At 33.9% G+C, this 14,709-nt stretch overlaps 1 protein-coding gene and 1 pseudogene across 4 annotated transcripts in view; one reads left to right on the top strand and one right to left on the bottom strand.

Annotated features, from left to right (window-relative positions):
- Positions 1-6,284, top strand: part of LOC144552837 (uncharacterized) — a 41,632-nt gene extending 35,348 nt beyond the window's left edge. The window contains exons 1-3 of one of the 3 annotated variants that reach the window (XM_078300841.1): positions 1,694-1,930; positions 4,785-5,273; positions 5,650-6,284. In XM_078300841.1, the coding sequence (XP_078156967.1) occupies positions 4,940-5,273; positions 5,650-6,224 (909 nt within the window). In that variant the 5' untranslated portion in view covers positions 1,694-1,930; positions 4,785-4,939 and the 3' untranslated portion in view covers positions 6,225-6,284. Of the gene's footprint in view, positions 1-1,693; positions 1,931-3,954; positions 5,274-5,649 lie in introns of those variants that run through there. The other 2 variants (XM_078300840.1, XM_078300838.1) reach the window with 2 other exon arrangements.
- Positions 6,285-8,994: 2,710 nt separating this feature from the next.
- Positions 8,995-10,140, bottom strand: LOC144553189 (vacuolar-sorting protein BRO1 pseudogene; annotated as a pseudogene). The gene is made up of 2 exons (XR_013511336.1): positions 9,523-10,140; positions 8,995-9,390 (listed from the first exon to the last, which is right to left on the bottom strand). The product of XR_013511336.1 is annotated as a vacuolar-sorting protein BRO1 pseudogene (transcript).
- Positions 10,141-14,709: the final 4,569 nt, after the last annotated feature.

The raw sequence follows: 14,709 nt of genomic DNA, 5'->3' as shown, positions 1-14,709 counted from the left end.
TTGTTGATTGCATCCTTTATTAATTTGCAATTCATTTGATAAAAATTCTCAAGTTGGTATTAGAAACATCTAATTAATAGACAAACGTCAACAGAGAAAATATATAAGTGCATGTAGCATAATGAATATTTACCATTACATAATGGAATTTAAACTAAAATTATTAAAATTGTAAAGTGTGTGTGTGAGTGCGCATGAGCACGCATGCAATTCACTTTGAAAATGTACATCTTCTTCAATTTATGCTAGCTAAAATTTAAGTTATAACAGAAAAGGAGTAAGTGCTCCGATTGCTCCTTAATTAATTTGGAATACAAAATGCGGATACAGTAGCTACATTTCGTACAAACTGCCATTGGCTGATTGGCTCCTTTGCACACATGATCCAAATTGTTGTAGCAAATAATTAAATTATATAAATGGACAAACTGATTAGCTGATTGGTTCCTTTTAGAGGTTTGCTAATACCCTAAACGGGTTACCCGAACCCGGTCCGCTCGTACCCGTTACCCGAGGTACCCGTACTCGTGCCCAGGTATAGACGGGTAAACGGGTACACGCGGGTACAGTTTTGAGACGGACCGGACACCAATATTTGAGAAAAAAAACCCGCCCAACCCGTACCTGCCATACCCGTACCCAAAACCTGCCTACCCGGACCCGTTGTATCCGTACCCGCACCCATTTACCCGAACCCAAACCCGCATCCTTTACCCGTTCTACCCGCACCCTTTATCCGTTTAACCCGTACCCATTAACCCGTTTAATTTTGAAATTCAAATTTTAAAAAAAAAATTCCTGCCGGTAAAAAAGTAAAAACACAAAAAAAGTTAAAAAAAAACACAAAAAAAGTAAAAAAAATAGAAAAAAAAACGTACCCGAGGTACCTGTTACCTGTATCCGAGACGGGCACAGGTATGAAACGGGTAGGGTATAGTTTTTTAAAATAATACCCGTCCTACCCGTACCCGTTCTACTCGACTACCCGTTATGCCCGTACCCGCCCTACCCGTTACCCATCCCGGGTTTACCCGATGTACCCGTACCCTACCCGAGAGCACAACACTAGTTCCTTTGCACACATGAATCTAGGGGTGGCAAAACAGTTCGTAGGTCGTGGCTCGATCGTGACTCGCATCTGACTCGCTCGCTAACAGCTCGGTTCATAATTAACGAGTTCAAGCAGGGGCCTAGCTTGCTCGCAAGTTAACTCGGTTAAACATCAATTTGTGAATTTGCATGCATTTTATACTATCTAGTCCAGCCCAACTCGACCTAAAAATTTGTATAATTTATTTTCTTCTTAAAATATGATCCAATCAGTCCCAGTGAACCAGCTCATCAGCTCACGAGCTAACTCAAACTAACTTGTCACAAATTTAAGCTGAAATTTTAGCTCGGATACCTAGATCTAACTCGTTCAATTATAGCTCAGTTCAGAATGTACAGTCAGAACCTAGCTCGGACTGAGGTTGCCACTCCTGCGCATGATCATGTGTGCAAACTGCTATTGGCTGATTAATCTACTAACAGTCTCCTTTAATTTTGTCAGAGACACGAGCCTCCTAGGCGACCATTTATATTATTTAATTCCTGTTGACCCCAATTACTGAACGTTTCTCTAGTTACCCCGCTAAATGATCAATGTAAGAAGTAATATAGCAGAATTACCCCGATAATTCTATTCTTGCAAAAAGGGATGTCCGTAGAAACGAGTTTTGAGTTCTTCTCGCTTGATTCCCCAGTTCACGCACAAAGAATTGATGTTTCGAGGAATGAACTGCAAGATATATTTGTTGGCGGTGAGATGAAAAGAATGAATGTCGTGCTAATCCATGAACAATCGGTGAGGCGAAGTGCCTGGCCCTGTGATTCGATGCAGCGACAAAGCCTCATCAAGATTTGGGTTTTTTTCAGAGTCTCAATGGAGGTAAATGTAATCGATTATGCAATTTGCAAATAGTTCAAGTTCGATTAAAAGTAAAAGCTCCGTCATTTGGTGAGAGGTTTAGGGTTTAGGAACTGTATTGTGTCGAACAGCTGCAATGGAAGCTTATTAGCCCAAAGTTGCAACCAGCCGTAAGCAATTATTGGTAACCATATTAGGTTTTATATTTTCCATTGAGTGAGTCTATGGTACTATCCATATTACGATTTGTTACCGTGCTACGGCTCTATATTCGAGTTTTTAAATCCTAACGGTCGATCCGAATCGTTCATCTTGTTCTCCATATTAATATGTGTTTGAAGACTAAATTTTACATTTTTTGAAATTTTTTACTATTTTTTTAGATTTATTGAAAATCACTGTTTTTGGATGGTCCAGAATTTTCAGATCAAGTGATTTTCTAAATATCTAAAAAAATAGTAAATTTTTTTCAAAAAATGTAAAATTTGGTCTCCAAACACATATTAATATGGAGAACAAGATGAACAGTTCAGATCGACCGTTAGAATTTGAAAACTCGAATATAGAGCCGTAGCACGGTAACAACCCGTGATATGCATAGTACCATAGACTCACTCTTTTCCATTTGTTGTAGGTTTTTAAATGAGTGAGTCTGAGAGTGGTGAGGATTGGAAATAAGTTTATTAAAAAAAAAATAATATGCTTCTATTAAATAATTTTCTTGAAAATAATAATTTCAGTATTTCACAGTTGTCAAAATACTCTTGAAAATTTTGTAAATTAGTCCAGCATGTACCGCGTGCTAGTAATGGATTGGAGAATAATCTTTTAAATTTTGCATGCCGGTACCAGCTAAGCTTCCCAAGATGTTTCCAATTTCCTTCAATTGCTAAGCTGGAAGCTTTTTATTAATTGTCTTTGATAATATTATTGAGGGGGAGTTGGATAGGATTATGATGGGTGTTTTAATTTAGCATGTTGGATTTTGGTTATTGGGTCTGGTATCACATATGGGGCTACGCTTGATTTTATTTTATCCTATAGGACTTATATTATAAACAAGGACCTTCAAATTCCAATGTACATATTCATCAGTTTATTTAAATTAAATATAAAAGCCACCTTGAATTAAATAAGGACCTCTAATATTCACACTGCAGGTAAGCACCCTTCACTCTGGATACATTAATTGTGTCTATTTATTTTATTTTTTTTATCTTTTTAAAACAATTCATTGTGTTGATTTAATGACCTTATCAGTAGAGATATACTGTTTGCACATTTTGTACGGCTTTATTGATAGACAGACGATCATGGGCCATGTGATCAAAATAAAATAGGAAGTATACAAATATACTTAGGGATAACAGAAGATATAACGCTGACTGTTACAAGTTATCTCGTTTGCTTTTTAATTCCCTCACATATATGCTCAGAAATTTGAATTTATCTCCCTTTTCAGCTTTACTGTTTTTGTCTGTATGCCAGTGTAACTGAAATCACCAAACTACCGTTTCTCTGACACTTTTTATCTCTAAGCACAAGAAATGTCACCCTAGCACGATATAAATGTCACAAGGGGGCTTTCCCAATTAGTTCGACCTAAACCAGCGTTGCCTCGGTCAATTAAAGAACTGAATAGTGAGGTGAATTGAAGCATGGATGCCCCTTATAGTAAGATTTATTATTTTTCTATTTATTTCCTAATTAATTATTCTCAGGAAAATTTCAGGAGTTTTTATAGTCATTTGCTTCAGTATCTGTCCTATTTGGTAAGTTGAAATATGATCCTATTTTCTTGATATTTTTATTTGGCATCGTTTCCATGAATTGATGGATCTGAGGTGCAACAAGGTTATAGGAGGTAGATAATCTGTCCCAGGGATGGAGCCACCCTCAAGCAATGGGGGTCAATTGACCCCCATTTATTTTCAATTTTTTTATTTATTTTTGCCTTATTTTGAATATAGTTAAGAGTAAACTGCTATGGACATGATAAATTTGATCTCCATTGGCTGTATAAAATTGTTATATGCTTGACCCTCATAGTCTGAAAGTCTGACTCCGCCCCTGATCTGTCCAATTACTTTTTATATAATTATATTGGTTAATTCTCTCAAAACATGGTGGTAATATATATATAACTACAAAACCCAAGTGTAGCGCATAAATAGTTTTTCAGTCAGTCTTTCTGTCTACAAATTAAGTGTGCGATGGCTGCCTGATCTATTAGCATAATAGATTTGTTCACCAATAGCGATTTGTACAATCCTTTTCATATGCATCACCTACAAACGAATACCATATGAAGCTAGTCATGCCATGACATGACATATTCCTTCATTACGGGAAATTTTATTTTATTTTTATAAAAGAATGTTGCATTGTGGTTCTTTCTTTTTGAAATGTTCTTCAATATTGGGTTTTCCGATTCCATCATGAAAAAAGCTCTCATCGCTCTGCATTAAAATTAGTGTTAATGATCATAAGTCCTGCAAACATTTTCTGCAATGAAGGCATGAGCGGATCTAAAGCCTAATTAGGAGTTGCTTAACCACCCTATGAATTAAAAATTAACAGTTTTACATTATATATTTTATAATTTTTACAAGCATTTGTATGTTTTAGTCCCCTTATAAAATAAAATTACATTACTAACTTATTTAGTGCCCCCAATTTCAATTTTTTTGTTCTTCCCTTTGGTGAAGGTGAATTACAAATTGATATTAAGAACATCTGAAATAACCAAGAAAATGAACATTTTTAATTGCATCCTCAATTTTCTAGTTGTATAAATTGATCTAATTAAGGAACAATATCTTTCCTTGACAACACGGAATAATGGTTACTTCTACTTATGAAACCATCAATGCAGGTTCAGTTCTATCAGATGCAAGCAGTGCACCACCAGCACAAGATGAACCGGTGATTCAAGAGGACGAACCGAATGCCAAAACAACAAAGGAGCAAGAATTAGCGGCAACACAACAACAAATTGATGCATTGCCGAACCTAAAGATATTATCAATCATGCGAAAGGCTCTCCCCAAAGATGCACACATACATGCTGCTGTTGATGACGCGATGAGAGCCTGTGTTGCTAAATTTACGGGCATTCTGACAAAAGAGGCTAAACAGCAGCAAACGCTGGCTAGGCACAAGGCCTTGGAATCAGAAGATATCATTAATGCACTAAAAAAACTCGGCTTTGAAGATTCTTCAACCGCCCTCTCCCTCTTCTTTTCTCGCTTCAGGGCGATGACCAATCGTTCTCAGCTGCAGCAAGTGCAGTTACCAGTGCACACTTCTGAGCTGATCCAGACTGAAATGCAACAGCAGGGAAACATTAACGTTCGTAAACAAGGTAATTTACCTTTGCTCCACATGGTAGAGTTAGACTTGGACAATTGGGTAAACTCATACTTGTACTATCTTTCTTTAAATTTTACAGTCTTATATTTTGTTACATAATATCTCATTAGAACTCTTTTTATGGTTGTAAGCCATAAGATTTTATACAATAAAGGCAAAAAATAGGAAACAGAAAACTAAGAAAAAGTAAGCAGTCACTGCATGTGCAGTCTTCTATAAAACAGTTATAACTCACTATAGAATACACCAATGACTTTGAACTTGAACCATAGAGCTTTAGGTCCATAATTATATTCCCGAAATCGTTAAATGTTCTTTCATAAAACTCAGAGAGTAGCCAAGCTTAATATCTCCAGAATTCTTGACAGGTATTACTCGTGGGGATCCTACTTCCTCACTCCATTATTGGGGCAATGCAACTATACCGCTACCTCCATCTCCTGCTCTCCCATCGTGGCCCACATCCTATGCGCAGCCCGTCCCATCGCAACAGACTCAACAAGAGAGAACTATGTGGCGTGCATCAAATCCTCAAATAGCAGTAAATCCTGACACAATGCCTTATTCCTTGAATATGCAACCAACTTCCGCACCAATGCAACAGCAAGGGCCTGTCCAGGGGGATTCACTTAATTTCACCCCATTCTCAGGTGATGCACTTTTTCCTCCGTCGATACCTCCTCTCTCTGATGAGAGTATTTCACAGCATGTGCCAATGCAGATGATGAATCCGCAAATGCACACAGAAGGGCACGTACCCAATTTGTATGGGGATCAGCAGGCTGGAGCAGCAAATCAGCAACAAAATGTAGGAGAGTATGACACAATTATGCCGGCTGACAGGATTCTGTGTACCAGAGCAGGAGACATTTCTGATTCACCTTTAGATCAAGAGATGACTGATGCGGAGATAGCCTATGTGCTTGACTTGTTAAAAGACTAGAGAGGCGACTCAGATGTGCCTTGAGATGGAAACAAGGAGCTGGAGCACCGAGCAACTCAGAATGTTCCACTGCACTGATTTACAAGTATGAAATATAGTTCTTAATTGCCCAACTTTGGATGTACATGGGTGATTTTCTGGTTGTAGTATTGTCCGATCTGATTTGTTCAACTGATGATTATTCTAGATTTCTAGGATTTTTCTGGTTGTTGGATTTTTTTTTCTAGTATTTTTTGTTCATCATATAACTAATGTTATGTTGTTGTTTCAATTGTTCCTCTGAGCTATGTAGGATTCTGTCTTCATAATTAATTTCCTATGTATTGGATTTCCTATGCAGATGCTAACTGAAATTATAACCTCTACTATACGCCTTAAAAGATTGAACAAATTAAATTATTTTAACCTCACTGATACCTAATTATTTTTTCAACGAATGCTTGTCTCGTTCCCTACTTTAAAAGATATTGAACAAATTAAATGATTTTTTTTTCCCTAACTTTGTCTTATTTCTATTTTTTTCACCTTTGTTAATAATCACTATAATATTCAATTTGCTAATTTAATTTTTAATTGATTTTTCTAGTAATTGTATAATAAGTAAGCTTACGATCAAAATTCTGGATATGAAATAAAATGTATTATTGTGTTATTGTTTATTCACTTTATTTAATTATACTAATAACTATTAATAGGAATAACTATAATATTAAACAATTTAAAGATAAAAATATGATTTTTTTCAAAACTATTTTCACAGTACAATCCAAAATTCATTTTACTATTTAGTGTATCTTGTCACTTGATAAATACTCGAGTAAAAGAAAATTTAGTATTTAGTAAACACTATACAGGCTACCTTGTGGATAATCTTTGAACGTCGGATGCATATCTGATGGATATAAGACGATATAGAAGATGGGTAGCACTTGATATTTTTAAAATGGGCTAGGCGGGTTTACTATAGAGATCTCCATTCCGGCCCATGGGCTTTACTATACTTCAAAGTATTCTATGGGTCTTCAAAACAGCTCTTGCTGGTGGTTACTTCTATTTGTTTTCGTGATTAATCTACCAACAGAAGATATTTGTTTCTCATGATTTTCCAATTTGCTTAATTATCTATAATTTAAACGATCATTTATGAATATAGGTTCTTATCAAGATTTTAAAATAGACGCTAAAACTAACTACGCTCTCCATTTTCTAATCACTTACAAAACAGCTCAATATATCGATGTATTGGAGAAGACGCTAAAAGTAACTATGCTCTCCATTTCTGAATCACACGTTCTCTCCTTTTAACAATTAAATGGTCAAAAGCACGAGAAAGGTGTAGGTCCGATGCCCATCGGACCTAGTTTGGTTCCGATGGGCAGATATACCGTCTAATTTGCTTCAGGATTTGTGCGCATGAATATTAAAGCAGACGTGAATCCTAAAGTCAATCTGACGGTGATTGAACCCGTTGGAACCAAAGTAGGTCCGATGCCCATCGGACCTACTCTGTTTCCCAAAAGCACAAGTCCAAAAGAAAGAATGAAGAAAGTTTGGCGTCAACTCCAATAAAAAATAGTTTTCAAGAAACTTTTCTTCACTAAATTATTCTTTACCGTTTTTTCCCTAAATATGAAACAACTAATGGGTGTAGTCAACATAATTAGCAAGATGAGACAAAAAATTTGGGTGAGGCATAATTTTGTTGGTAGGTTGAAAATTAAGTATATTTTTATAATTTTCTGAGAAAAATATAAAAATAGAAGTATATTTTAAAAAAATTATTTTCAAAAGTAGACATTTTTATAATTTTTTGAAGCTTAAGTATATTTTAATAAAAAAATTTAGAAAGACAGAATTGTACTAGTATATTCTTTAAATTTAGTTTCAGCTAGCTAGCAAGTAGCAAGGAATAATTAGCAAGTGTTTGTTCCTGGCTCTGCCTCAACTGAACTTCATAATTCCGAAATTAATTTTGTTGAAACCAATTTTCGTTGATTTTAATAAACCAGTAAATTCATAAATGATCGTTGGAACTATAAATGATTAAGCAAATAGAAAAATTATGAGAATTACACTATATATATATATATATAGCGGAGCTCGCACTATATAAAGGTCGGCAGTTGCTTACTCCCTAGAATTTTTTTTTTTTTAACTTGCTTATCCATAACTTTTGTCATTACCAGCCTATAGGGGAGATCAATCAGAAAAAATAGAAAAGAAAAAAGAAGATAAGACACATATCATATATAATAAAAATCTAAAGAAGAAGATGACATGTCATCTCGTATTATAATACAACAATCACATAATAATTAACTTAGAAAAAAAAATTAATGAACAATTTAAAAACTAACAACACATGATGAACTTCAAAGTTCTTATCAAATTTTGAAAACTCTAACATAATTAAAACAACTTGAAAAATAAAAATAGTCAAATTTAAAAAATAATAATATAATAAAGTTTCATAAAAAATACAACATAATTTTATGATGCAATTAATTATCATAAGAAATGATAAATTAGTGGATCCGTGAGACCTTCTTGGGACTTATATCTAGAAAGATTGAAAAACAATTAATTAAGCTGTACGGAGTCAAAGTGTAGTCCCTGTCCAATTTTGAGTCCAAATCGGTTTTTTTTTTTGTTTATTTTCGTCATTTTCTTTTTTTTTCTAAAATAATAGAAAATTCTAACGAACAACCAAGACACTTTAGATTATGATGACATGTATGATGTATCCAGTTCTGCGACGATCTAAAGGTCTTCAGACTGACCTTTTCGAGACATATGCTGGCAAATTCTTCAAGGAGCCTGCGGTTGGAACTCTCATACAGTAAATCATATTGTTATCTCTTTTGACTTTCTCAAGCTGTGAATTGATGTTTTTCTCTAGTTTTGATATGACATTAATGAGCGAAAAGGAAGCTCCTTTGACGGTTCTCTTGATTCTACCAAGGTTGTCAGCGCCCATCTGTAACCGTGTGATTTCTCCTCCAATTTCATAATTTTCATGGAGATGTAGAGAATAATGATAGCAAGATTCAGCGTAGAACTGTGAAGTTTTGAGTTGTACATGTGCAAACCAGTACCCCTTGTCAATGTGTTGGTTGAGTGGTGCGGTGCTCAGTGCATGAAGAACCTCTTCGTAGTATAACTCAACCTATTCAAGAAAAGAAAAGACATTTGACAAAAATAAATATTTGAAGTCAAGTTTGAAAAAATGGAAAATTCCAGTTAAAAAATATTAGGCCTAGATAATAATCAAGAAAGAAGGAGAAAAGAAACTTATTACCTCCCTTGCAGCCATGGAGCAAGCAGTAGGCGACAATCCCTTTCTAACAGCACGATTAAAAAAGCACTCTTGCGCCTGAGCAACCATCAGCTTCTCCAGCATGTTCACACATTCGGTCGAAACATCAACAGATTCACCTCCCCCTAGTATCTCTCTCAAATACAAAAATGCCACCTCTGCATTACGAAATGCTTTGTATGCCTTGTTCAACCCTTCGATTGTCCCCTGATTTTCTGCAGCTGCCATCTGCGAGTACACTGCGGCTAAATTGAACAAGACCGACACTTTCTCCGAACCAATCGAGGTGTGGGAGTGCTTTTTTGATGGCTTGAAGGAGTCCTTCCAGGTGAAATGAAGGGCCTCAAGGTGCGACCGCTTAAGCGCCATTGTGAAATGGAGCTCTATTTTGCGGAGACATCGGAAGTACGAGGACCATTGGTTGAGACGGCTTTCAAAAGAAACAACAGTTGATGTGGAGGAGGCGGTGTTGATAAATCTGGACCTATATCTCAGGAGAGTTGAGAGCTCTTGGTCGGCAATTGCTGTGTGTTTAGCTTTTGATATCGGAGATGGTATTTTCTCTTGGATTGATAACATTGGAGATGGCAGATCATCCATAACTTCATAATTGGCGGGTAAGATGTAACTCCGTGACATCCGTCTGCATAGCTGGCCTGGCAGGATCGTGATGTTTTCTTTTTGAAATGCCATTAATGCAACTGAAATTTAGTTTGCGTGATCTTGAGAAAAAAGACAATTAATAATTGTGACTGGTGAACAATTGAATTTTGATGGATGTATATATAATTAATTGAGTCAATTGTTTGACCTTATATATTTATCAGGTCAGCCTGAATTCAGTAGAATTCTGTCCTAATTGGATGCTGCTGATAGTTTGGATACAGATAAAAATAATAATTTTTTTATTATCTTACCTGTGAAATTATAAAATAATTTTTAAAAACAAAAAATATATAAATATATATTTATATATTTATATAAAGATATTACATGATACAATAAATTAAGTCTTTTATTTTACTAAGTTTTTACAATACAAATTAGTTGTAGTTGTTATTACTTTTTTTATTTTGAAAAATATTTTATTAAAAGTAAAAATCGAGATATCAATGGTACTTTTTAATTTATTTATTTGATTTGTATTGTATGTCTGTATTTAAGAAAATGAGTAAAGATAAAGATTTTTTTTTATTATCATAATAAATACGGGTATAAAAATATAATGCCTCCAAGAACCCGACCCGTATTGTACTGACACCCTTACCTGATGAGTTCTTGCCTTAACTCTTAAGTATGCACACCTTCCTTTTGTTATTCGTTTTTTTTTTCCTGTTTTATTTGTAATTGCCATCACCTCCAATAAATTACTGGCGCTTTAACAACCCTTTCTGGAAGCGACCCAAAATTTGGAAATAGTAACAACCGTTCTCAAGAGTCAAGGCAACCTAATTTTCAGTCGAATATTCTTAAAGTGAATTCTTAATTGATTAAATTATTACAAGCTAGCTGTCTTTGTCTATCACTCTCACGTAGATTAGATCCGTACCGTGACATAGATCTTCATGGATTACAGGACTATCCAACGCTTTTATATATATTTTGAGTTAGGCTGGGGTGCTATGGATAGCATAGAGGCCTCTATGCTACGGCTCAATATTCGAGTTTTCAAAATCCAAACGGTCGATCCGAACCGTTCATCTTATTCTCCATATTAATATCTGCTTGGAGACCAAATTTTACATTTTTATGAATTTTTTTACTATTTATTAAGTATTTTACAAAATTGTTGATCCAACGGTGGCTGCACAAAACAGTAAAACCGTTGGATTAGCGATTTTCAAAGTGGCTTAATAAATAGTAAAAAAATTCAGAAAATTATAAAATTTGGTCTCCAAGCAGATATTAATATGGAGAATAAGATGAACGGTTCGGATCGACCGTTTGGATTTTGAAAACTCGAATATTGAGCCGTAGCATAGAGGCCTCTATGCTATCCATAGCACCCAAGCCTTACTCATATATTTTTACTGAATTATATTTGTGTCGATATTGCAGCATGTAATTCATGACCAATGACTTAAGAAAAATGTATGCTTAAAAAAAAGAAATGACCTAACAGATAAGTTCCGGAGAAATGTTGTAGATATCATATTTGTTATTATAATTGCTATTAAAAAATTAAGTAAATAATAACTTTAAGTAGTCAACAACTTAACATAACCTCAATTAGTAATGATTTGGTTAGAGGTTAATAAACTTGTCGTTTGAATGATCACTACTTTGACATAAATAAACTAATACTCATGACCAAAACTATTTCTTAAAAGGTGGAATTTGGAAATTCAATCATACGTGCAACTTTTTTTTTTCTTTTTTTTTTTTTGCAATCAAAGCCCGTAGGCATTTATTGATAATCACCACAAAAAGTAGCATTACAGAATTGTTATAATAGCACTAGGTGATATATAGAAAATATTATGAATAGTGTGAAATTGATCATATTGTAGAAAATTTTTATATGTTTGATCGTCATTTACATCTGACCCCATAGTCTGAAAGTTTTACTCTGCCTATGATATTATATATAACTCAACTTAAATACGTAATATGCTGCATCTATCCATATTAGTATATTACTCACATAAATTGCATAGTTTTATATATATATAGAGAGAGAGAGGAGGGATCAAGTTACAACAAATGTTTTCTATATTTTCAAAATCCAAATCGTCAATCCAAACCGTTAGATGTGATCTCTACAATAAATTGTGCTTGGAGACCAAATTTTACATTTTTTGGAATTTTGTTACTATTTATTAAGATGGGTACAAAATTTAATGGTTTGAATTTGACTAGTTTTTGTATCCATCTTAATAAATAGTAAAAAAATTTCAAAAAATGTAAAATTTGTTCTCCCAGCACATTTTATTGTAGAGATCACATCTAACGGTTTGGATCGACGATTTGAACTTTGAAAATGTAGAAAATGCTTGTTGTAACTCAAAAATTGTTGTAACTTGATCCCTCCTCATATATATATATAGAGAGAGAGAGAGAGAGTAAGGCTACCATACATTGCAATGTATAGACATTTTTGTACATTGGACTATAAATCACCGGATTCAAAGTCCAAATGACCGATCCAAATAGTTCATCTTGTTCTCCATGTTAATGTGTGTTTGGAGACCAAATTTACATTTTTTGGAAAATTTTCACTATTTTTTTAGATTTATTGAAAATCGTTGTTTTTTATGGTCCAGATTTGTTTGAAAAACAATGATTTTCAATAAATCTAAAAAAATAGTAAAAAATTTCCAAAAAATGTAAAATTTGGTCTTTCTATATATATATATATATATATATATATATATATATATATATATATATATATATGAGTAAGGCTACCATACATTGCAATGCATAGACATCTCTGTACATTGGACTATAAATCACCGGATTCAAAGTCCAAATAACCAATCCAAACCGTTCATCTTGTTTTCCATATTAATATGTGTTTGGAGACCAAATTTTACATTTTTTGGAATTTTTTTACTATTTTTTAGATTTATTGAAAATCATTGTTTTTCAGACAAATCTAGACCATAAAAAAGAGCGATTTTCAATAAATCTAAAAAATAGTAAAAACATTCCAAAAAATGTAAAATTTGGTCTCCAAACACATATTAACATGGAGAACAAGATGAACGGTTTGAATCAGTCATTTGAACTTTGAATCCGGTGATTTATAGTCCAATGTACAAAAATATTTATGCATTACAATGTATGGTAACCTTACTCTCTCTCTCTATATATATATATATAGAGAGAGAGAGAGTAAGGCTACCATACATTGCAATACATAAACATTTTTGTGCATTGGACTATAATCACCGGATTCAAAGTCCAAATGATCGATCCAAACCGTTCATCTTGTTCTCCATATTAATGTGTGTTTGGAGACCAAATTTTATATTTTTTGGAATTTTTTTGCTATTTATTAAGCCACTTTGAAAATCAATGATCCAACGGTGCCTTTTGATTTTACTGTTACCGTTGGATCAACGATTTTCAAAGTGGCTTAATAAATAGTAAACAAATTTCAAAAAATGTAAAATTTGGTCTCCAACCACTTATTAATATGGAGAACAAGATGAACGGTTTGGATCGGTTATTTGGACTTTGAATCTGATGATTTATAATCCAATGCACAAAAATACCTATGCATTGCAATGTATGGTAGCCTTACTCTCTCTCTCTCTCTCTCTCTCTCTCTCTTTGTGTGTATGTATATATATATATATAGGGATGGGCTACGCTACTCCATGGAGTAAAACGCGTTTGTACTCCACGCCGTATTTTCATTTTGAAAATCCAAATGACCGATCTGAACCGTTAGATGTGATCTCCATATTAAAATGTGCTTGGAGACCAAATTTTACATTTTTTTGAATTTTTTTACTATTTATTAAGCATTTTTCAAAATTTCTGTTTTGCTGTGAACAGTAAAAAACAATAAAATTTTCTGGATCATCGGATCAGCAAAACAATAAAATTTGCTGTGAAACAATCAATCCTAATTACTACTATTAGGATCGGTTATTTTAAACAACCGATCTTGATTCTTTTTTTCTTTTTCTTTGTTTTTTTCTTTTTTTTGCAGAACCAACATTTTGTGAATCCAAATATAATGTATTATTGATATTTATATATTGATAGCCTATTTAAATCCAAAAAAATTAATATTACATATCAAGGTAAAAAGATATTACACATGATTATCTAAGCATTTATCTATCTCAAAATCTAATTTATCTAAGCATTCAACAAAAACATTTCAAGGCATAAATCTAATTGAACCCATTTCAAGGCATCCAACTACGAAAATTTCTTATTCTACATATCAATAGTAGGAATGAAATACTTATTCTACATATTCTATCTCAAAATTCAACATAATAGCTAATAATTGAAACCGATAAGCCTAAATTCAACATATATTGAATAATTGGTATCTAAATTCTAATTGTTCTTTTGTGGCAGCGGAGAAGAGAGAAAGCTGGGCGCGACTTGAGAGCGCCGAGCGGACTTGAGAGCCGAGCGGAGCGGAGCAGAGGCGTAGGTGGATTTTTTTTTTTTCTCTAGGCTCTGGGTGAGGCCGAGCGGAGG

Source organism: Carex rostrata, chromosome 4 (assembly GCF_964058835.1).
Source record: "Carex rostrata chromosome 4, lpCarRost1.2, whole genome shotgun sequence".
Classification (NCBI taxonomy): domain Eukaryota; kingdom Viridiplantae; phylum Streptophyta; class Magnoliopsida; order Poales; family Cyperaceae; genus Carex; species Carex rostrata.
The sequence above is the reverse complement of the archived record's forward strand: the minus strand, read 5'-3'. Positions and strand labels throughout refer to the sequence as shown.